The sequence below is a fragment of the Salvelinus alpinus genome, chromosome 9, assembly GCF_045679555.1.
Source record: "Salvelinus alpinus chromosome 9, SLU_Salpinus.1, whole genome shotgun sequence".
Taxonomy (NCBI): Eukaryota; Metazoa; Chordata; class Actinopteri; order Salmoniformes; family Salmonidae; genus Salvelinus; species Salvelinus alpinus.
In genome coordinates, this window is record NC_092094.1 from 24,077,104 (window position 1) to 24,099,923 (window position 22,820).

The following is a 22,820-nucleotide window of genomic DNA, read 5'->3' on the forward strand; positions in this document are numbered from 1 at the left end:
CATAAGTGCATGTTTATTCAATATAAACGTCTTGCTAGCTAGCCACAGTAACGTTTGTTAAGTAATTTCAAAGTATCCAACGTTAGATAGCTGGGTGTGACAAAAAATAAGCCTACTATGAAATCACACAAGTATGGAAATATTGGGTCTGACAGACTATTTTGATGATGATGTGACAAACTATTTAGACAACCTGTCAAAACACACAGCTTGCTACTGTTACTTTAAGTATTGTATCTAGCTAAGTTGTTAGCCAACTGTACTAACGTGATGTAGCCTAATGCACTGATGTTACCTGCTAGCAAACAAGACATTCCACAGTTTAAGTGAATGTTTTTCCATATCTCGTCTGTCTGTTAACGTTACCTTGACACTGTCAGATAAATTATCCAGCTAACACCTGGTACACAACGTGGGAATATGCATATTTCATTAGTTCATCTAGCTAATCGTTGGAAATTCGAGTTGCTAAATTTAGGAAGCTAACTCGTCTGCTTTTCTTTCTTTTTTTTATTGTAAAGAAATAGACATTTGTAGGCAGCACATGTGGGCGTTCCATACACACAGAGAGCCAATCACTGGCATGCAAACATTGACAACAGGAAAAGGTTTGCTGGCGGGAATTTCGGTCGTCACTAGTTACTACAGCCACAAAGTCATCATTATGGCTAAATCCCGACTATTTCTAAAATGTATCTTCTTAAAATTTAACTTTAACCCTAACCACACTGATAACCTTATGCCTAACCTTAAATTAAAAACAAAAAGGACCTTTTTGTTTTTATACATTTTTACTTTGTGAATGTGGTAACTAGCTAGTGACAACGGAATTTCATTTCGCTGCTAATTCGAAACGTTAGTAGGAGCTGGCATGCTAGCTACTGGTGAAATTGTCCGAAAAATACAAAAATAAACCATTTTACTCGATAAAATACAATTAGGACCTGCAAAGGTATGTTCAACCAAAGTGGTGGTATTGTAATTTCTTCTGAAAGTTCGTTCAATAACTTTTATCACACGACTGGAAGCGCGATAGCTAGCGAGCCTAACGTGAGGTAGTTAATTGTTAATGTTATCTTAAAGCCAATGATTAGTAGTGAACTGGCAGTGGTGTACCTAGCTAACTTTGCCAACGTTGTTATAATTTAACACCCTATTGAACATTGTGCAATACACTGTAAATCATATCAGAAAGTGTATGTCTTCTTTTACCTTGTAGACGTCCAACATGAGAGCTGACATAATGGAGAAGATAGTTTCGTTGTCTGATGGAGAGCGCATCCCAGAGCTGCAGCAGTACCTCTCATCCCTGACTGATGACCAGGTTACCAGTCAACACAAATTTTCCCAACACCCTACAACACAATTATGATAATGTATCTTGTAATACACATTATTCATTTGACTACATCTCAATAATGTATTAATTGACACATTGTATTACTATGTTGTACCTAACTAGGTATTGCATAGTCCCCAGATCTGTTTGTGCCATCTTGCCAACTGTCATTGTCATGCCATGTCAATTCCATAAGAGGTTTCCATAAGAGAGCAGAAACAGAGTGGCAACCAGGCTAAACTATTTACCCAACTCTTGAATAATCTCTGGGTGTTTTCCCTCTAGCTGACCACTGTGGTAACAAACAGTGCGTTGAAGGGGAAGGACATTGGAGCCATGGTCAAATCCATATTCAAAGGTAACCATGTGTGATATACAAAACATTTCTTGACACTATGACCCAGGCCTTTGTCATTGTCCCATGCTATTTCCTTTGGATGCTTCTGCAATGTTGGAGTATGGTGTCTCAAAGTGTGTGTGTTCTCTCAGGCTCTCCGCCCAGTGCCCCAGAGGGGGCGAGTCGCAGGCTGCTCCTGTACCAGCACTGCATCACCCTGTGTGAGTCTGGAGATCTCCAGACAGAGGTGGCATCAGACATCATTGGACTGCTCATGCTAGAGGTACAGTGATATTTCAAAGGTTGTTTTGCGCACAGCCATTAATTAGGCTACGCAGTTTCATAGGCAGATTTATTTATTCACAAACCGGAGGAGGGTTGTTTCTGCCATTTCTTTCATGTTTAAACTTAAGTCGTTTGGTATTGATGATTAGACTCATCTGTTCCAATAACCCTGTCCCTGTATGTTCTCATCCTAGACCCACAACCTGCCCGGCCCCTCCCTGGCACAGCTGGCGTCTCTTTTCGTTGATGCCATTAAGTTGGGTAAGATGGGCAGTGGCAAATCCCTGGAGCTCTTCCCCACAGTCCTCACTGCCCTGGCTGCCACTGAGGCTCTATCCTATGGCAAAGGTACCAAACCAAACTCAAAACCATGAATGCAGAAACCTTACCATACAGAATTGTCTAAATCGTCTTCTATACCCTTATTTTCTACCCTGATATATCTACAGGTGAGCTCAGTGGGGAAGAGTACAAGAAGCAGCTCATCAACAGCCTCTGCTCCAGCAGGTAATAGGGGGGCGATTCCATGGTATCGGAATTATGCATAGACTCAGATTTTTCACTTAAAATGTGTGCCAAATAAAATCCATTGATTTTAAAAGTTTAACAAACTATACAACTCCATGCACAAGGACTACTTTTAACAATTTCACAGAAACTTTTACAAAAACTCATTTACTGGAAGAACTGCAGATGCAAAGTTTGGTATCAGAATTGTGGTAAAATCTCCCTCCGTTTTTTTCTGTGTTCACGTTTTCCAAAAACACTTAAATATCTGCTCCGATTCAGAATGTCTGCAGAAAGAATGCGGTGTCAGCTATCACATGACACCTTGAGTTGGTTATTGAACTACAGTAAGTGAAGTGGATTTGCTCTAACGGAATTTTATCATGGGTCTCTAATCTGTAATACACAGAAATGCATAATTATGGATATGAATGTCATTCTCTTCATGGTGATGTGTCCTAAATAGGTACACAAATGTATAAATATGCAATATCCTCCTTTGCATATTCTGATATTATTCTAGACACAGGCTATTATTTTAATGAGCTTTGCCCCCAAAGAAGACTGAATTTGGTTGGTCCAGACCAGACCAAATCTTATCCAATCATAGATCTCTATGCTTCACAAGTTTGGACATCAAAGTACAGCTCAGTAGAGTACAGCAGAGTATGGTACAATACAGTACATTATAGTGTACTCAACTCTAGTGTACTATACTGAACTTTACTGTACTGAACTATACTCTACTTTTCTTTACGGTACTCTACTGTGTTGTTCAAACTGGTGAACCCAACTGTGGTTTGTGACTACTATGATTTCCCATTCTAGCCAATTCAATTGCAGAAATTCCGTTACCTATTTTATTTTTGGTAATGACATTTTGAATTTGAATCACTTAATAATTCATAAACGAAATTGATATCAGTAAAAACAAACTAATTGATAGGTTTACCTTCTCTCATGAGGGAAATAAAATATTTTCGATAAGTGGGTTTTTGTTACCGTAATTAAGGCAAAGTTTCTTAAACTTACAGAAGCCAGAAACATTTATCCATCATTTAAATTTGTGTTGATATTTGTTTTCGGGGGTCATTGTTTCAACATTGTTGTGTTTTGATGTATTTCTTATACTTTTTAAGACTTTCTTTTTTTCTGGTAGATGTTTTCTGAGAGCCCTTTTCCATCTGTTTGAGCAGAAATCAAAACCTTTGCTTATTCCTATTTTTTTGGATGGAAAATGGTTGAAAAATGTATATATGCCAGCACATCCCAAACTCTGTCCTGGGGACCCCAAGGGGAGCACGTTTTGGTTTTTGCCCTAGCACTACACAGCTGATTCACATTATCAAAGCTTGTTGATTGGTTGAGTATTTGAATCTGCTGTGTAGTGCTAGGGAAAAAAATAAAACGTGCTCCCCTTGGGGGACCGAGTTTGGTAAACCCTGATATATACCTTATCATTTGATATGCTCCTATGAATTTCACATGTTGCTGCTCATGGGTCCTTTTTCATGGAAATGACCAGGGCTAGGAATTGCCAGGGAACTCCCGATACGATATTATCACGATACTTAGGTACTGATACAATGTGTATTTAGATTCTCATGATTCTGTCTATATATATATATTGCGTTTCAATACTGCTATTTTATTGCAATTAAATGTTTCAAACATATTGCTCACTCGTCTGTTGCAGAGGGACAATAGGGAGCTTTGAGAACACAAGTTTTGATCAGTCATTGAACTAAAAGTGCTGGAAGCAAATTCTCACTATTTAAAAAGATGGAGAGCAAGCTATGCCGGTACAGCTGACTAGCGCAAAAATAATATTTCGATATATTGCCAAAAGTAATATCCCGATATGAAACTCGATTTAAAAAATAATAATAATAATCCTATCACTAGCAGGTAAGGTCCTGGATTACACTGGAAATGACATTGAGTCAGCTCCCTCATGACATTGTGACACTCTTCTTCTAAGGGTGTGACACTCTTCTTCTAAGGGTTACCATACAAACAATTCATTCAGATCCTGACACCAGTCTTATAATGGCTTGTATTTAAGGTGCTGTTATAATAGTCTCATATCAGAGCACTGTTAAGAGGGATATATTTCATATTAGGATATTTGATGTAAACAGTTGCATGTACTTCAGGGAGCCATGATTGCTCACTGATATGGCACACAGCTTGTGGTCAATGCAACTTAGATGTATTTGTTCTGTGTTTACAGATGGGACCCACAGTGTGTGATCCACTTGACCACTATGTTCAGGTAAACCTGAAAGAATTGGGCTTCACTTCGTTTCAATAGAAATGTTTGATGTTAGTCGATGAGTGCATTGGCACTAAGTTAATGAGTGCATCAACTCCCCGCCTTAAACAATCTTCTCCAGGGATGTGCCCTTGGCCCCAGAAGAGCTGCAGTTCCTGGTCGAGAAGGTCCTGAGGATGTTCCTCAAACTAGACCTGCAGGAGATCCCACCTTTGGTCTACCAGCTGCTGCTGCTGGCTGCTAAGGTGTGTGTGTCTGTTTGTATGTACAATGTCCTATATGTTTCCACATAGCTTGGTGAATGAACAACCTCTTGTGTTTGTGTTGTCTACCAGGGCTGTAAGAAACAGGTCCTGGAAGGAATCATCAGCTACTTTAAAGAGCAGGATCTTCGCCAGAAAGAGGAACAGAAAGATGGAGAGTGAGTGAGCATTATGACACCAATAATCCACAATGTCTAATTCAATGACAAGCTGTGTGTGAACTTCCTTGATGAGAAGACTACGATCTCTCTTTCTCTCTCACACACACACACACACACACACACACACACACACACACAGGAGTATGGACGTGGAGGTTCAGTCCGTTCCTCAGGACCAGCTGAGGCATGTGGAGGGCACAGCCATCCTGCACATAGTTTTTGCAGTGCGGCTTGACCAGGAGCTGGGGAGGGAGTTCCTGAAAAGTGTTAAGGTCCCAGATATACTCTCACATACTCTCTCACCCACCCCTTAAATAGATTGACAGTAATGATAAAGAAGGGGTGTTTTATTGGTGTGCTGTTCATACTGCTTTTGGAGTGATGCTTTAAATTGTCTATAAATTAAAAATTGTTATTCAGGAATTCAGTCACCTGTATGTATGATGAGTAATGTTCAGTGTGGTGCTTAGACAGTATTGACTGTGTGTTTGGTCTCTGTTCTCTGCAGGGGTCCCAGGGGGAGCTCTGTCCGTTCAGCATTGCTCTGCTGCTCTCGGTGGCCAGGATTCAACGCTACGAGGAGCAGGTAGGAACCCAGACAACCTGCAATCACAAAAAGAAAGAAAATTATCTTTCTCAATTTGTCTTTCCTGTGTTCCTCGCATCTTCTCTTTGCCTGCTTCTCAAAATGCATGGGAGGAGAAGATTTAGAGGGGAAGGAGCTTGAAACTACGTCTCCAATGAGGAGACTACGCAAGGAATCGAGGAAAGACCATTGGGGAAAGAGCCTCTGACCCTCCCTTCTCTCATAACCCTCCCTGTTCTACCCTTTACCCCCTCCCTCCCTGGTGGTGTAGTTGTTTGATTTCTTGAAGGGGGCGATCACTAAGGGCTTCAAGGATGAGCAGCTGCAGCAGGGCTCCAAGTTCCTGCAGGACCTGCTGCCTCAGCGCTGCAGCCTTGCTCAGATGATCCTGGACACTGTCAAGAACAGGTCAGGGCTCGTATTCAGAAAGCAGTTTGGAGTAGGAGTGCTGATCTAGCATCAGGTCCTCCCTGTCCATATAATCTTATTCATTATGATCTAAAAGGGAGAACTGATCCTTACTCCAGCATCACCTCAGGGGGATGCTAGTGTGGTAACTAAGGACACCATCACTGACCTTTGATCCCTGCAGTGTGTTTGGCTGGGACCATGTGACCCAGGGGCTGGTCCAACTGGGCTTCATCCTCATGGACGCCTTTGGCCCCAAGGCAGGGCCGTTCGGGAAGACTGCAACCGAAGGGGCCAACGCCACAGCCAAAACACCCATACAGCAGGCCTGTCGGCTGGGGGGACAGGTCCTCTTGGAGGGCTTCAAGGTACGGTGACTATGGCCTCCTCCCCTGGATCATTTAATGTAGACTGACGGTGATTAATGAATAGATTATATAAGGAACAGGATCTGAAGTGACAGCCATGTGCTAATGTCATTATACTGATTATGATCAGTCTGTTAGTTCTCATCTGAAGCACTATATCTGATTTGGGATGATTCTGATCCCCAGTTGCCTTTCAAAGAGCTGATTTTATTAGGACTAACCTGGTTAAACCAGACTGAATATTTAGCTCAGTGAAACAATGGTGAGCGCATAATTCAGTCTGCTTTAACCAGGCTATAATATTAGAGTGCTGTAACAGGCAATGTATTTTGGAACACTGAATATTAAAGCAGCTCTCCTGTAAGATATCTCCTGTTCATCTGATATTTCAACCACTTTCTTTGGTTTATTTAAACAGATGCATGAGCCAATCAGGGGTGAGATTCTGGAGCAAGTCCTGAACCGATTGGTCACCAAAACAGCCTCCCCTGTCACTCATTTCATAGGTAACTATAGGTATCTTGTTCTCCTTGCGCTCTAATGGGATAGGTGTATTTTTTTGTTTGTTGCTATTTGGCATTAGGCCTTTTGCATACACATGTCCAATCCTCTCAGATCTCCACGTGTCCAGATGGTTGGGACTAGGGATTGTTTCTGGATGTTGTCTGATTTCTTTTTCTCATCTTCATCATCAGATCTCCTCTCGGACATTGTGGTCTCGGCTCCCATGATCCTTCTGGAGTCATCATCCAAGGTGACAGAGACGTTTGATCACCTGTCCTACCTGCCACTGGCCACCGTGCAAGGGCTACTCAAGGCTGTCCAGGTAACACACACACACACACACACACACACACACACACACACACACACACACACACACACACACACCAGGCCCAGTGCAGGGGCTGCTTGTGTGATCTCTCTCTCTGGTGTTCCCAGCCTCTGCTGAAGGTCAGTATGTCCATGAAGGATGCTCTGATTCTTGTTCTGAGGAAGGCCATGTTCTCCAGGTAAGTTCCCCCTCCCTCTGTCCTAACCAGACATAGCTCTGATCAGAGATGGAGCCGTATGTATCAAGTGTCTCAGAGTAGGAGTATTAATCTAGGATCAGGTCACTCCAGTCCATGTTGTCATTTTCATTGTGATGTAAAAGGCCAAACTGATCCTAAATCAGCAATCCTACTCTGAGACACTTGATTCATACAGCCCCTGGGCTCATACTCAATTAATCTTTCCTGTCATGTGACCCCCTGCAGCCAGTTGGATGGGAGGAAGTCTGCGGTGACGGGCTTCCTGCTGCTGCTGAAGAACTTCCGGGTCCTGGGTAGCATGGGTTCCAGCCAAGCCAGCCAGGCCATCTCCTCCAGCCAGGTGTGTGTCTCGGTCTGTCTGATATTAGTGTCTTGATATCAGTACCACCACTCATAGTGACTGAGTACACACTGAGTGTACCCCTGCACTTTCATTAATGTATTCAAGCCATTATGAGGGAATTTCTATTGGTCCATTAATCTGTGACGTGTCCTGTGCCCAGGTCCAGGTGGATGTTCACTCCCGCTACAACTCTGCTGCCAACGAGGCCTTCTGCCTGGAGATCCTCAGCAGCCTGCGCCGATGTCTGGGCCAGCAGGCCGATGTACGACTCATGCTCTACGAGGTCGGAACCCCCACACCACAACGTCTAGCCTGGTCCCAGATCTGTTTGTACCAATGACCATTACAAGACAGTGACCATAGGTGTTCACAAAACAGCACAAAAATATTTGGGATGAGGCTACACAATGTCAGCTTTGGCTGATAAGTGTTATAAGACTGAATGTACAGTACATACACTATATATACAAAAGTATGTGGACACCCCTTCAAATGATTGGATTCTGCTATTACAGCCACACCGTTGCTGACAGGTGTATAAAATCGACAGCCATGCAATCTCCATATACAAACATTATTTATGTCTGTAATAAAGCCCTTTTATGGGAAAAAACTTATTCTGATTGGCTGGGCCTGGCTCCCCAGTGGCTGCACCCATGCCAATTCATGTCAAATCCATAGATTGGGGCATAATGAATTTATTTTAATTGACTGATTTCCTTCTATGAACTGTAACTCAGTAAAATCTTTGAAATTGTTGCATTTACATTTTTCAGTATACATATTATCTTCTAACACAAGGTTGTCATGTGTGCCTTATTTGTAGGGTTTCCATGATGTCCTCCGCCGCAACTCTCAACTAGCAAGCTCCATCATGCAGACCCTGCTCTCGCAGGTGTGTGTGATATCTTAAGGTATAATTACATGTGGTATATTGCACTGTGATTTGACGCGTGTGTTCTGTCTAGGTGAGGCGGTACTATGAGCCAGAGCAGGACCTTCTGCCCCCAGTGAAGCTGGAGTTATGCATCGGTGCTCAAGGAGACCAAGTCTTCCTCCAGGAGCCTCTGGTATGAACTTTTACCTATTATGTCACTTGCTCGTGCATGTGTGCGTGCGTGTGTGCAGAAGTGGCCCAACTAGTGAGCAGCACAGTCCACTCTACTGCTTTTCTCTCCCTTGTCTGGCATGCTTGTATGTGTGTGGTGTACGTCCACAAGAACATCAAGACATTGATGCTTCCTGTTCCTCTCAGGCCCATCTGTTGAGTTGCACAGTCCACTGCCTGCTCTGGTACCAGGGCATGCGCCGTTCAGCCCGGCCCAACGCAGGCGGAAGTGACGATGATGATGATGATGAAGAGGAAGGGGGATTTCAGGACGAGCTGCAGAGCATCCTGGAGAGCATCACGCGCCGGATGATCAAGTGTGAATTGGAGGACTTTGAGCTGGTGCGTATCAGAGTAGTGACTTTCATAGAACAGTCTATGAAGCAACTTAAATATACTTTGTATCCCTCATTTACTCAAGTGTTTCCATTATTTGGCAGTTACCTGTATATACAGGTAGGAGCAGATCCATGGCTCTACGCTGACCTAATATACAAGGACCATGTGTGCACCTCAGTTGAGAAATGTAGGCGTACACAAAGAAATGTAGGAGCACAATGAAAAATATTTGCGGTAATAAAGCTAGAATTCTGACTTTTTCTAGGCTCACTGATGCTCCTAAATTTAATTTCCAGGTCGCACAGCAAAATATTTAGGCGTGTATGCGAGTAGAGCCCTGAGATCTGCATATTATATTACAGGTCCTGTTTGGTCCACGCGCGTCGCAGTATGTACTTTTTTGGGATTCTACCTGCCGTTCTGGGGCCTTTTTTCAACCTCTCAAATAAAAAATTTAAAATATGTAGTTATGGTTAGTTTAGTTTATCATAAGGAGTACTTTAGTAATATTTAAGGTTGCGGTTAGTGGTAGTGTAATCTGTGGTTAAGGTCAACTCTTAAGAAAATCTTACAGGGGGAGAGAAGCGGAATGCTTTTGATTGGTAGAATGAACAGCAGTATTGAGTATTGTATTGTATTGTATTTTATTAGGGGTGCTGGCAGCGACGCTGCAAGCAAGCAAACCTATTATTTCTGATGGAATTCTTTCTTTCGCGCTTGTCGCAATGTCTCAATGCCCGATTGGTTAAAAAGTATACTTTGGCTATATCAACACCGCTACTCTCAGACACCAAAAACGTCACCAATTGGTTTAAGTTTAAGGCTCAGCCTTTTCGCCCCGTTTGACGTACAACCACAAAACTTGGTATAGCGTTGGTTCTCGTCATAAGGACCACATTTTCCTCAAGGACCCATAAGGCATCTTTATAAAAAAACATATTTGTGTCCTCAATTAAACCGGAATAACTTAACTTCTCTTTGCTCTATCAACTTGAAACTTGCACATAGTGTTTTGAATTGTACGTGTACACGAGGGATGATGTATAATGCTTCCTTATTTAACCATTATCCATACAGGTAAGTCAATTAAGAAACATTTGTATTTACAAAGACGGCTTGTCAAGTGGCAGAGATTACATCAACAGTACACTGTGACTGAAGTGATGTAATATCTGTGCAACCCCCCCTCTAGGATAAGTCGGCTGAGTTCTCCCTGTCCAGTGTGGGGGTGAAGAACAGCATCTACGCCGTGCTGGTGATGGGAGTGTACGAGGTGCTCATCGAATACAACTTCACCAAGGCCAACTACAGGTAACCTGAAGAAGACTGGTTCACTGGATCTGTGGGAGAAGCTACTGTATCAGTGTTTTGAATAATGAACTTGTGTGCTCAGATGCTTAAATCAATGTTTAGAAATTAGGATAGTTTTTTCAGGATGCTCTGTCCCGGTGAAGTAAAAGAGTGGGAAACGTGCTGAATAGGATTTTTATTTATTTCAATGTGACAAGCAACAAAACTCTTGAGGATGTGTAGGACTGGGATGGATAATATGCTACATTGTGAGACGGTGAGTGAATTTGTCTTTTACTATGACACTGTGTGTTGCAGTAAGAGTCTTTTCGAGGAACTCCTGGAGCTGGTTAGTCGCTATAACAAGCTGTCTGAGATCCTGAAGGAGAAGTCTGGAAAGGGCAAGAGCAGCAAGAGCCCTCGAAGCCTGCTGTCTATGGGCTTTGTGTCAACACTGCTCACTGCACTCTTCAGGTGTGAGTGTGTGTTTGGGGGAATGTATTTCCTGTCAAGGCTGCATATACAAGTGCCACATTTTAGTTCAAAGTCATACAGTACCTGTGTGTTTTGTGACCTGTCTTGCACCTGAAAGTGTGTGTGTTCTTCCAGAGACAGCGCTCAGAGCAGAGAGGAGGCTCTGTTGGTGCTGCGCTCTAGTGGGGACTTCCTGCGTTACGCTGTGAGCGTGGCTCTGCAAAAGATTACACAGTTGGAGGAAACTGGACACACTGACGGCCCCGACGGACAGAACACAGACAAGACCTTCCACCACCTCTGTGACATCACTAGGTCCGATTTTATCTAAGAGATCAGCAGGTTATATTCTCTGTGACACCACCTAGTAAGATTCTCTATGACATCGCTTGGTTAGATTCTCTATGACCTCAACTGGTCATATTCTCTGTGACCTCAACTGGTTTATCCCCCTCCTCCCCCAGTGTCTTGATGTGGCGGTACACCAACATCCCGTGTGCAGTGGAGGATGCTGGGAAGAAGGAGAAGCGTTGCAGTGTGTCCCTGCTGTGTCTGGAGGGCTTGCTGAGGATCTTCAGCACCGGGCAGCAGCGCTACCCAGCCAGGGTGGCCCAGCTCCTTTCTGCCATCGGTGCGACACACACAAACTGCTCTCATTCTCAATGCGTCACACCAAGGGGTCTTCTGTAAAGCGCAAATCCTGAAATGAGATAGTTGAAACTTTAAAGTATCTTTCAAATAATCTATTGATATCAATGCAAAACCACAGTGGATATCCCATTGAGATACAGAATATATTTTATAAGGGAGAGCTGGCCAAGATGTCTCCAGTTTAAAAACACATGATCATACATTCAGAACAGACACAATGAAGCAACTTTGAGACCACAATACTAAAATCCGCAGACAGCTCTCATTCACAATGCTTTCAGAACAGGGAGTTTGCTTAAGGCCCAAGTCTTGACTCCACACACTTTCAACTACCAAACAGAACTGTTCATTCACACTCGTCAATTGAATTAATTAAATAAGTTCTTGTGAATGGGTTCCTCGTTAAAGTCGGTTCCTGTAGATATGATTTTGTGAATAACAGATGTCTTGTCCGTAACCGTTTGTAAAAACATATAATGTGGTGGTTTCCTTTCAGATGTCTCTGTGGAGGAAGGGAGTGATCACGGGCCAGGGAATGCCAGTGTCACGGAGAAGACTGCTTTCTACATTCGCCAGTTCCAGGTGTGACTGAAGTGTTAAAGTATACAGGATGTGACCTTGGATAGATTCTAGATCATTCTGTTCAAATCAAAATCAAATAAAATGTTATTTGGGGGGGGCAATGCAAATAGTCTGGGTAGCCATTTGATTAGATGTTCAGGAGTCTTATGGCTTGGGGGTAGAAGCTGTTTAGGAATCTCTTGGAACTAGACTTGGTGCTTCGATACTGCTTGCCGTGGGGTAGCGGAGAGAACAGTCTATGACTAGGGTGGCTGGAGTCTTTGACAATTTTTAGGGCCTTCCTCTGACACCGCCTGGTATAGAGGTCCTGGATGGCAGGAAGCTTGGCCCCAGTGATGTACTGGACCAAACTAACTACCCTCTGTAGTGCCTTGCGGTCGGAGGCCGAGCTATTGCCATTCCAGGCAGTGATGTAACTCGTCAGGATGCTCTCGATGGTGCAGCTGTAGAACCTTTTAGGACCCATGCCAAATCTTTTCAGTCTCCTGAGGGGGAATAGGTTTTGTCGTGCCCTCTTCACGACTGTCTTGGTGTGCTTGGACCATGTTAGTTTGTTGGTGATGTGGACGCCAAGGAACTTGAAGCTCTCTGTGAATGGGGGCGTGCTCGGTCCTCCTTTTCATGTAGTCCACAATCATCTCCTTTGTCTAGATCATGTTGAGGGAGAGGTTGTTGTCCTTGCACCACAGGTCTCAGAAGAATTCCTGACAGGTCTCTGACCTCCTCCCTATAGGCTGTCTCGTCGTTGTCAGTGATCAGGCCTACCACTATTGTCATCAGCAAACTTAATGATGGTGTTGGAGTCGTGCTTGGCCACACAGTCCTGAGTGAACAGGGAGAACAGGAGGGGACTGAGCACACACCCCTGAGGGTCCCCCGTGTTGAGGATCAGCGTGGCGGATGTCTTGTTACCTTCCCTTACCACCTGGGGGCGGCCTGTCAGGAATTCCAGGATCAGCGAAGTTCTGTTCAGCAATGGGAAGGATGCGCACACACAGCCAACATCAGCTGGTGAGAGCAAGCAATGAGTGTGGGCAGACAGGCTTCGCTCCAGATCTGATTATACATATCGCGCGGGCGACTGTCTTGCTTCCCCGTAGCTAACCAGTCACCACCAGCCACTACCCTTTGCCTGGTTAAGAAACAAGCTGCTTTATGAAATTAAAAACAATAGCAGTATTGAGTTTAATAGTAAACAACAGTCTAGCTATGTTTTTCTCTCCCTTGAGTTTAGAAAAGTAGGCTGTCTTTGCATTTGTAGTCTCACTCAACCCTCCCACTTTCCCCACTGCATTCCATAGCCAGGTTATGTAGCCAAGTCTCCCTCTTTTACCCAGACCGTTGGCCATTTGTTAGGCTACACCTTGTTCAGTCATGTTACTCCATTAGCTAGCTATAGCTAACAACCTAGGGTGCATTCAGCAGGATCCAACGTTTTGGAACGTTCAGATGGAAGTATGCTATGTAGAACAAACATGCCTCAGACATGTTGAATAAGGAATAAAGTTTGCTCTATTCATGGAATTTCTATCTGCAAAGTTCGAGAACGTGGCACAGAAAGAACTCGGACTTGGACTCTGACTTGAGCACAGGGGATTTGGGACTCGTTTCGTACTCGGTTTAGTGACTCGACTACATTACTGGGCGAAACAGTCATTAGCTCCCATTCTACTTCTGGACATCAATGTGTCTGTGGAACATTGATTACAATGGCAATGACACGACCGACTGACGGAGGTGCAACTCATACTACTTTGACAATACTTTGCGGCACCATCTGGTGATTTTGCTTCTGTCTCTGCATTTGTGTGTGACGGTTTGTTTTGTATGTAATGTGCAATATCTATGTAGGCTGAATTAGACATTTACATGGCCAGATAACTATTATATGTTCCTATATATTTTTGTAATATTTCTGATGTTGGGAAGAGAATATGATGTAATGCATACAAATATGTTGGTAGGACAAAGGTATGTACAGTACCAGTCAAAGGTTTGGACACACTTATTCATTCCAGGGTTTTTCTTTACTTGTACTATTTTCTACATTGTAGGATAATAGTGAATACATCAAAACTATGAAATTACACATATGGAATAATGTAGTAACCAAAAAAGTAGCTACAAATTAGCCACCTTTTGCCTTGATGACAGCTTTGCAAACTCTTGGCATTCTGTCAACCAGCTTCATGAGGTAGTCACCTGGAATGCGTTTAAATTAACAGGTGTGCCTTGTTAATTTGTGGAGCCAATCAGTTGTGTTGTGACAAGGTAGGGGTGGTATACAGAAGATAGCCCTATTTGGTAAAAGGCCAAGTCCATATTATGGCAAGAACAGCTCAAATAAGAAAAGATAAACGACAGTCCATTACTTTAAGACAAGAAGGTTAGTCAAAGTTTCTTCAAGTGCAGTCACAAAAACCATCAAGCACTATGATGAAACTGACTCTCATGAGGATCGCCATGAGGACCACCATTAGAGTTACCAGCCTCAGAAATTGCAGCCCAAATAAATGCTTCACAGAGTTCAAGTAATCTCAACATTAACTATTCAGAGGACACTGTATAATTCAGGCCTTCATGGTCGAACTGCTGCAAAGAAACCACTACTAAAGGACACCAATAAGAAGAAGAGACTTCCTTGGGCCAAGAAACACGAGCAATGGACATTAGACCGGTGGAAATCTGTCCTTTGTTCTGATGAGTCCAAATTTGAGATTTTTGGTTACAACCCCCGTGTCTTTGTGAAACGCAGAGTAGGTGAACGGATGATCTCCGCATGTGGTTCCCACAATGAAGCTTAGAGAAGGTAGTGTGATGGGGTGTTTGGCTGGTGACACTGATTTATTTAGATTTCAAGGCACACTTAACCAGCATGGCTGCCATAGCATTCTGCAGCGATACGCCATCCAATCTGGTTTGCACTATCATTTGTTTTTCAACAGGACAATGAACCAACACCACGCTGTGTAAGGTCAATTTGACCAAGAAGGAGAGTGATGGAGTGTTGCATCAGATGAGCTGGCCTCCACAATCAACCAACCTCAACCCAATTGAGATGGTTTGGGATGGGTTGGACCGCAGTGAAGGAAAAGCAGCCAACAAGTGCTCAGCATATGTAGGATCTCCTTCAAGACTTTTGGAAAAGCATTCCAGGTGAAGCTGATTGAGAGAATGCCAAGATTGTTCAAAGCTGTCATCAAGGCAAAGAGTGGCTACTTTTAAGAATGTTAAATATAAAATATATCTTGATTTAACACTTTTTTTGGTTACTACATGATTTCATGTGTTATTTCATAGTTTTGATGTCTTCACTATTATTCTACAATGTAGAAAATAGTACAAATAAAGAAAAAACCTTGAATGAGTAGGTGTCCAAACTTTTGACTGGTACTGTATGTTTGTGCACATGGAAGTCAGTGATTACAATACAGAGACAATACAGAGGCAATACAAAATGTGATGTGACTAAAATGAAAAGGTATTTACAAAAATGATTAAGACGAGGCTAAATCTAAAAGAAAAGTGCCAAAATTAACACTGTTGCCCTGTACATCCACAGAGGTCACTGTTTACCCAGCTGAGTGGAGGGGAGGAGGACTTCAACAGCAAGGAGGCTCAGCTCCTGGTAAACATCCTGAGTGTGCTCTCACGCCAGCTAGAACCCTCCTCCCAGCAGGTAGGCACCCTCCCAAGTGCACTTCATAGAGCCAGTGAGGACTCGGATGAGTGGGCTAGGCCTCCTGCTCACTCTCCCCTCTCTCTCTCCCAGTTTGTTCAAATGATCACCTGGACAGTGAAAATCTGCAAGGAGACCAGCTTTGGTGAGTAAATGGCAACAGTCAAGGTAAAGTGTTGCCGTTTTGAACCCTAGGCCCAAGGCTGCATGATATGGGCAAATAATCAAATTGCTTTTATTTATTTTTACCAACTATTGTGATTTAGATTTAAAACCCTTTGGTGAATTGTTGGAACCATAGAAATAAAATATGTATTCCGATTCTATGGTTGGTGTTGTTTGGCATTACAACTAATGAAAAGGCCAGGTACAGTAGACGTTGTAGGAACGAAAGTGTTGGTCAGAGTTTCCTAGGGGACCCTTATTAAGTTAGAATGTTACTCTCATGGCATGAGATATTGCACATCAATATTGCAATTTTGATAAAAATTCAATTAATTGATTTTAAAACACTGCAGATTGAACAGGTCTGAACTGACACAATTTGAATTCTGTCACAACATACACAAGAGCTTTTGTTCCTAAGAATCAGTTTGGCATTAATGCTGCTAGGAGTTCTGCATTTAATAGAACGGGTAGTGGTTATGTCTCTTTTTCCTTTCTTTTCCTCATTCACTCCCTCCCTCTTTTTTCTCTTACTCCCTCCCTCAATCTTTCGCTCGCTCACTCACTCCCTCTCTCCGGCTTTCTTTTCCTCCCTCCCTTCAGAGGACGTAGCGTTCAGTAAAGGCCTGCTCTCCCTGCTCTTCAGTCTGCACGTGCTCTACAAGAGTCCCGTCAGTCTGTTGTGGGAGCTTTGTCAAGACATACACAGTCAGCTGGGAGACATCGACCAGGTACCGACTGCTACAGACCGCACTGTATCACCAGGCAATCTCACTGACAACAGCCTTCAGATGGTCATAGTATTTGACCCAAAACAATAAATCATTATGATCAGAGAAAAAATGTCAACGCTGTTTTAGCCTTACTACAGGGTCGGGGTCAATTTCAATTCCGTTAATTCAGGAATTAAACTGAAATTCAATTTCTTCCTGAATTGAAGTGGAATTGACCCCAACCCTGTTTTACTGTAGCCATACTGTTGTGGTTTAATTATACAATAACAGGATTTGGAAGTGGAGAAGCAGTCTCACTTTGCCATCGTCAACATGAAGACCGCTGCGCCGACAACAGTGAGTGGCGCTTACCTACCTGCCTTTTAAATGCAAAGTGTTATTGTGTCTCACCCTTCCTGCCTAATTGACTCTTACCCCTAGGCACGTGTAGATCTAAAAGTAAATTCTTTGTGTTAACTCCACAGTTATGTCCATTGTCCATTTAGCTTTTGGAATACTCGGCAGGATTTTAGACAGATTATACCTATCCCATCCTTCAAGATCTACAAGACTTACCTTGGCACGTTTCTTACACTGGCTTTAGCCACGGAGGGAACAGGGCCCTCGGAGGGTCTGCATTGCGTGACAAATTCCCATGATTTGTGAATCTGTTCGGACCAAACACCTAGCGCGACAGCTAAAATGGATTTGAAAAAGTTCGATTTCAGTTAATAGGGGAAAGTATTTAACAAAATAACTACATGATGGCCTTCACTAATCTGTAACTATTTATATACAGTGCATTCAGAAAGTATTCAGACCACTTGACTTTTTCCACATTTTGTTACGTTACAGCCTTATTCTAAAATTGATTAAATCGTTTTTTCCCACATCAATCTACCCACAATACCCCATAACGACAACGCAAAAAACAGGTTTTTAGAAATTTGTGCAAATGTATTAAACATAAACGGCAATATCACATTTACGTAAGTATTCAGACCCTTTCCTCAGTACTTTGTTGAAGCAACTTTGGGTTCTTGGTCACCCCCCTGACCAAGGCCCTTCTCCCCCAATTTCTCAGTTTGGCCGGGCAGCCAGCGCTAGATAGAGTCTTGGTGGTTTCAAACTTCTTCCATTTAAGAATGATGGAGGTCACTGTTTTCTTGGGGACCTTCAATGCTGCAGACATTTTTTGATACCCTTCCCCAGATCTGTGCCTCAGCACAATCCTGTCTCGGAGCTCTACGGACAATTCCTTTGACCTCATGTTTGCTTTTTGCTCTGACAACTGTGGGACCTTATAAAGACAAGTGTGTGCCTTTCCAAATCATGTCCAATCAGTTGACTTTAACAAAGGTGAACTCCAATCAAGTTGTAGAAACATCTCTCAAGGATGATCAATGGAAACAGGATGCATCTGAGCTCAATTTCGAGTCTCAAAGCAAAGGGTCTGAATACTTATGTAAATAAGGTATCTGTTTTTTATTAATACATTTTCTGAAATCTATAACAAAAATATAAAAAAAGTATTTGCTTTGTCATTATGGGGTATTGTGTGTAGATTGATGAAGAAAATTGTATTTGAGCCATTTTAAGCTGTAACGTAACAATGTGGAAAAGGTGAAGGGATCTGAATACTTTCCGAATCCACTGTATAATAGACATTTCGGTACATTAATGGACAAAATTCTTACTTAACCTTTAATGTCCTATTTCTCTTCTTTCAGCTCCTGGTGCTGTCTCAGGTGGGGAAAGTATTGGATGAGGTGGACTGGCTGATCACCAAGAAGAAAGGCCAGTTGGTCCCTGACAGGCTCAGCTCTGGTACGGTACACACACAGCATGACTAGTCCTCAACTGGGAAGGATGAGTAGCAGGGGAGAGGATATGTGTAACCTGTGTGTGAATGTGGTAGTTGCCCTAGTCTGTCTTTCTGTCCATCCCTGTTCTGTCTGCACACACACACACATGCACCATCTTTGTCCTTCATCTTCATGTGTGTGTTTCCAGGTGATGCCACCCAGGCTGCAGGCCAGCAGAACCCAGTGGAGAAGGCGCTGACGCTGCAGCTGGGGACTCTCCTGACGGCCCTGAACGAGCTGGTCCAGACCGCCCTGCCATCTGGAGTCTGCACCAACACACTGCTGGGAGAGCTGAGCCGTACATACACCATCCTCACCAATCTGGTCAAATATGTAAGTCTGACTTCACTATACCTACCTACTATTTTCCCTCTAAAATTAATTACCCACTTATCTTTTCCTTTGCAGTATATCCAACTGTGCTCAGGCCAACAGGGCCTGCTCCCAGCACGCGTGGAGAAGCTGGTGAGTCTGCAGCATTGTCCCAATGTACATTTACTGTTTTACCTGTCATATGAGCCCCAGGTGTGCGTGTGTCCACTAAAATCCCTAATACCCCTGTATTTCCAGGTCAAGCTGTCCGGCTCTCACCTGACTCCACAGTGCTACTCCTTCATCACCTACGTGCAGGTATAGCCTCCTGTTGATGTAATCTAGCCTCCCCATCAGCCATTGTCTGCCAGCAGGTGGCATCGTTTGCTTCTGTCCTCGACATTTGACAGTATGGGCCAGATTTACTAAGTGTCTGCACCTGTTTTTTTCAGCAAGGGATAGACTTTCACCCAGTGCAAATGCTAATAAAACCTTTCTTGTTGACACTGTCCTCTAGCTAGGAGGCCTTTGTTGTTATGACCTTTGAGATGTGTGTTTTCCTGCAGAGTGGTGAGCTGGCCGGTGGAAGTGCAGATGATAAAAATAAGAAGAAAAAGGAGGGGGAGGCCACAGCTACAGCATCAGTAAGAATTTATGTTAGACCTTTTATTTACAACCACTTCAACTGATCTTCGGAGCCTTTGTCTAACTAAAGCTATGTGTGCTGTTCTCCCATTCTCAAGGCCAAACTCCTACGTGAGACCAAGGCCATTCCCAACCTGATCTACAGTATAGAACAGTACGAGAAATACCTCATCACCCTCTCCAAGAAATCAAAGGTATGTAAGGGAGTGGTTTGGGATTGGAGATTGTCTCACATTGAATTGATGAGTATAGCTGCTTGTAACCAGACAAATCCAGATCTGGAATGGAGGACACAATAGAAGATATAGAGGCGTATGGGCACTTCTCAGTAACAGACCAATCTCCAGAACTAACCAAAGCACTGCATTATTGTAACTACAGTGAGAAACGGGTGTCTGGGTGTTATTGTTGTGTAGGTGAACCTGATGCAGTACATGAAACTGAGCACGTCCAGAGATTTCCGCATCAACGCAGCCACTCTGGAGGCAGCGCTGCAGGAGCACGACAACAGTCAGCAAGTGAGCATCAACCATACCACTGACACATACTGTATAGATGACGGCGGTCTAAAACTTTGATTGTCTCCTATTCACTCAGCTCCATCATGACTTGTCACACCAAATTCACTAATGCTTAATTAGTCCTGTCCATACTCCCGCATTCCTCACATCTACTGCTATCGCCCACATTCAAAAGTTTGAACTCCATGGATCGTTTTTGTGTCTTTCCCAGACCCAATAGTCTGAGCTGAAGTCATTCATTTCGTCAGTGTCTGACACCACATATCCAAGTGCGTTTTGAGGAGGATACATGTGTAAGTTCTGGTTTGTCTCTCCTCTCCCTTTAGACCATAGCCTCCCAGGAGCCAGAGCAGAGCCAGGAGCCCAAGAAGAAGAGGAAGAAGCAGTAATGGAAATCAATAATACCCTGGCCCTTCTAAACCTCTCAGTACACTCCTCTCTTAACCAGTCTGGAGTTGCCCCCATTCATCCGGATGCATTCTGATGATCTGCTGAGTTGGGTTGTGCTCATTAGGCCACACCGTAGCAAAATGTTTTGCAACAGAAAACAAACATTTGTGTTTCTTATTGGCACTTCTATTTAGTGCCTCATCATGAACCTGCATAGAACCAGTAGTTCCTATTGGCGTCATTGGTTTGATGACTCAGTGCCTGGGTTGGGGCAGCTCTGGAGGACCTGTGTATCTATCCCATGAAGCCTCTGGCTGCACTAGCTACATCATAGAGGACTGCTCGGTTCACCCTGTTATTTCCCTTTTCCCAGAGAGCCTTTGGGGATGTCTGATTTGGTATATGTCCAGGGCCTCACCTGTGAAGAGTCAATGTGTTGTTATTCTAGGTATACATACTGTACAGAGAGATAAAAAACGATGTTTTGCATTATGATCATTTGTTAAAAGCAGATTGAGAGCATGCAAGAGCATTTCTGCTGTATTTATTAATTTACAGTAAAAATGCCACTATGTAAAACATGTTTGTTACTTTACAATCTTTTTTTGTTGCCCATTTGTGTGTTCACTGCCAGTCAACACTACTTCCATCTGGTATCAGTGTTTTTTTTCTAGTGTTTTGAACAGCCAAAGCTGCTGTATACAGTTTGAGGTAACATGGTTTGTAAAAGCAACAAACAACTTTATATACTGAATTAAAAGAAACGCAACATGTAGGTCCCATGTTTCATGAACTGAAATAAATGTTCCATGTGCACAAAGCTTATTTCTCTCAGATTTTGTGCATAAATTTGTTTACATCTGTTGGTGAGCATTTCTCTTTTGCCAAGATAATCCATCCTCCTTACAGGTGTGGCATATCAAGAAGCTGATTAAACAGCATGATCATTACAAAGGTGCACTATATGCTGGGGACAATAACAGGCCACTCTAAAATGTGCAGTTTTGTCACAACAATGCCACAGATGTCTCAAGTTTACAGGGAGCGTGCAATTGCCATGTAGCCTGCAGGAATGTCCACCAGAGAGCTGTTGCCAGAGAATTTAACGTTAATTTCTTTATCACAAGGTGCCTCCTATGTAATTTTAAAGAATTCGCCGATCACATGTAACCACGCCAATCGGGGACCCCCACATCCAGCTTCTTCACCTTAGGGATCGTCTGAGACCATCCACCCGGACAGCTGATGAAACTGAGTATTTCTGTAATAAAGCACTTTTGTGAGGAAAAACTCATTCTGATTGGCTGGGCCTGGCTCCCCAGTGGGTGGGGCTGTGCCCCTTCCCAGTCATGCGAAGTCCATAGATTAGGGCCTAATTCATTTATTTCAATTGACCGATGTCAATCCTTATATGAACTAACTCAGTAAAATAGTTGAAATTGTTCCATGTTGAGTTTATGTTAAGTATAGATCTGATTTCCATCACATTCACACTACAATATTGCAACGCAAAGACTTTAAAGAATGAAGTACAATGATGATATACATGACACCCTATGGTAGGCAATATCTGCACTCCAGCCCTGTGGGGTTGGAGGGAGTCACACAGTCCATGGTCACCTCCTTGCTCAGACACTGGTCAATGTCCACGGCACTGAAGAAAGCCAATGACTGGGGCATGCCCTGCATACTCAGCGCATGGGCAAACAAACTTAAAGCACAACGATAAAAGATGGACGAACACATAAGCAGCTTATTGAACAGACGTTTGAGACATTATGTAAAATGAGTAATTCACGGGCTATGAATGACAATACTTTCAATTTTAACTTACAATAAGCTACATCCCAACCATTTAAATGACCACATGATCATTTATGTATTATTTAGCCCGAAAAGACCATTGATGTTAGATCTTTTGCTAGGGTGACCCTGTAAGAGGTCAGCAGGAGACAGTGTATGAGCAGTGTGTATGAGCAGGTTGGTGATCTGCAGAGCCAGTGCTGCACAGTAGCGGTCTTCACTGCGGACCAGGTAGCGCACCTCATTATGAATACTAATACAGAAGCATCCGTCAATGTCATGCTCCTCCATCAGTCAGCGTACGGCCACCAGCATAAGAGTGGGGGTAGTCCACCACCGAGCTCTGTACCACCCAGTTCACCCTGCTGGTGATGAAC

General features: G+C 43.3%; 1 protein-coding gene and 1 pseudogene across 2 annotated transcripts; one reads left to right on the forward strand and one right to left on the reverse strand.

Annotated features, from left to right (window-relative positions):
- Positions 1-673: 673 nt before the first annotated feature.
- Positions 674-21,460, forward strand: fanci (FA complementation group I). Of its 2 annotated transcripts, none has more exons than XM_071416476.1 (38): positions 674-1,055; positions 1,220-1,324; positions 1,625-1,697; positions 1,829-1,959; positions 2,156-2,309; positions 2,411-2,468; positions 4,702-4,743; positions 4,865-4,988; positions 5,079-5,164; positions 5,307-5,439; positions 5,676-5,753; positions 6,025-6,161; positions 6,346-6,529; positions 6,948-7,035; positions 7,225-7,355; positions 7,472-7,542; positions 7,789-7,903; positions 8,067-8,189; positions 8,733-8,801; positions 8,875-8,976; positions 9,162-9,356; positions 10,546-10,664; positions 10,962-11,117; positions 11,253-11,432; positions 11,582-11,748; positions 12,265-12,350; positions 15,913-16,029; positions 16,123-16,174; positions 16,798-16,925; positions 17,199-17,264; positions 18,638-18,734; positions 18,921-19,105; positions 19,181-19,237; positions 19,343-19,402; positions 19,651-19,728; positions 19,828-19,923; positions 20,146-20,247; positions 20,577-21,460. In XM_071416476.1, the coding sequence occupies exons 2-38, from the start codon at positions 1,229-1,231 to the stop codon at positions 20,637-20,639; spliced, it is 3,999 nt and encodes a 1,332-aa protein (XP_071272577.1). In that variant the 5' UTR covers positions 674-1,055; positions 1,220-1,228; the 3' UTR covers positions 20,640-21,460. The 2 variants fall into 2 exon arrangements, with proteins under 2 accessions (XP_071272577.1, XP_071272575.1); XM_071416474.1 differs by having other exon boundaries at positions 674-952.
- The window catches only part of LOC139530934 (DNA polymerase subunit gamma-1-like), a 28,831-nt pseudogene continuing 27,006 nt past the window's right edge, over positions 20,996-22,820 (reverse strand).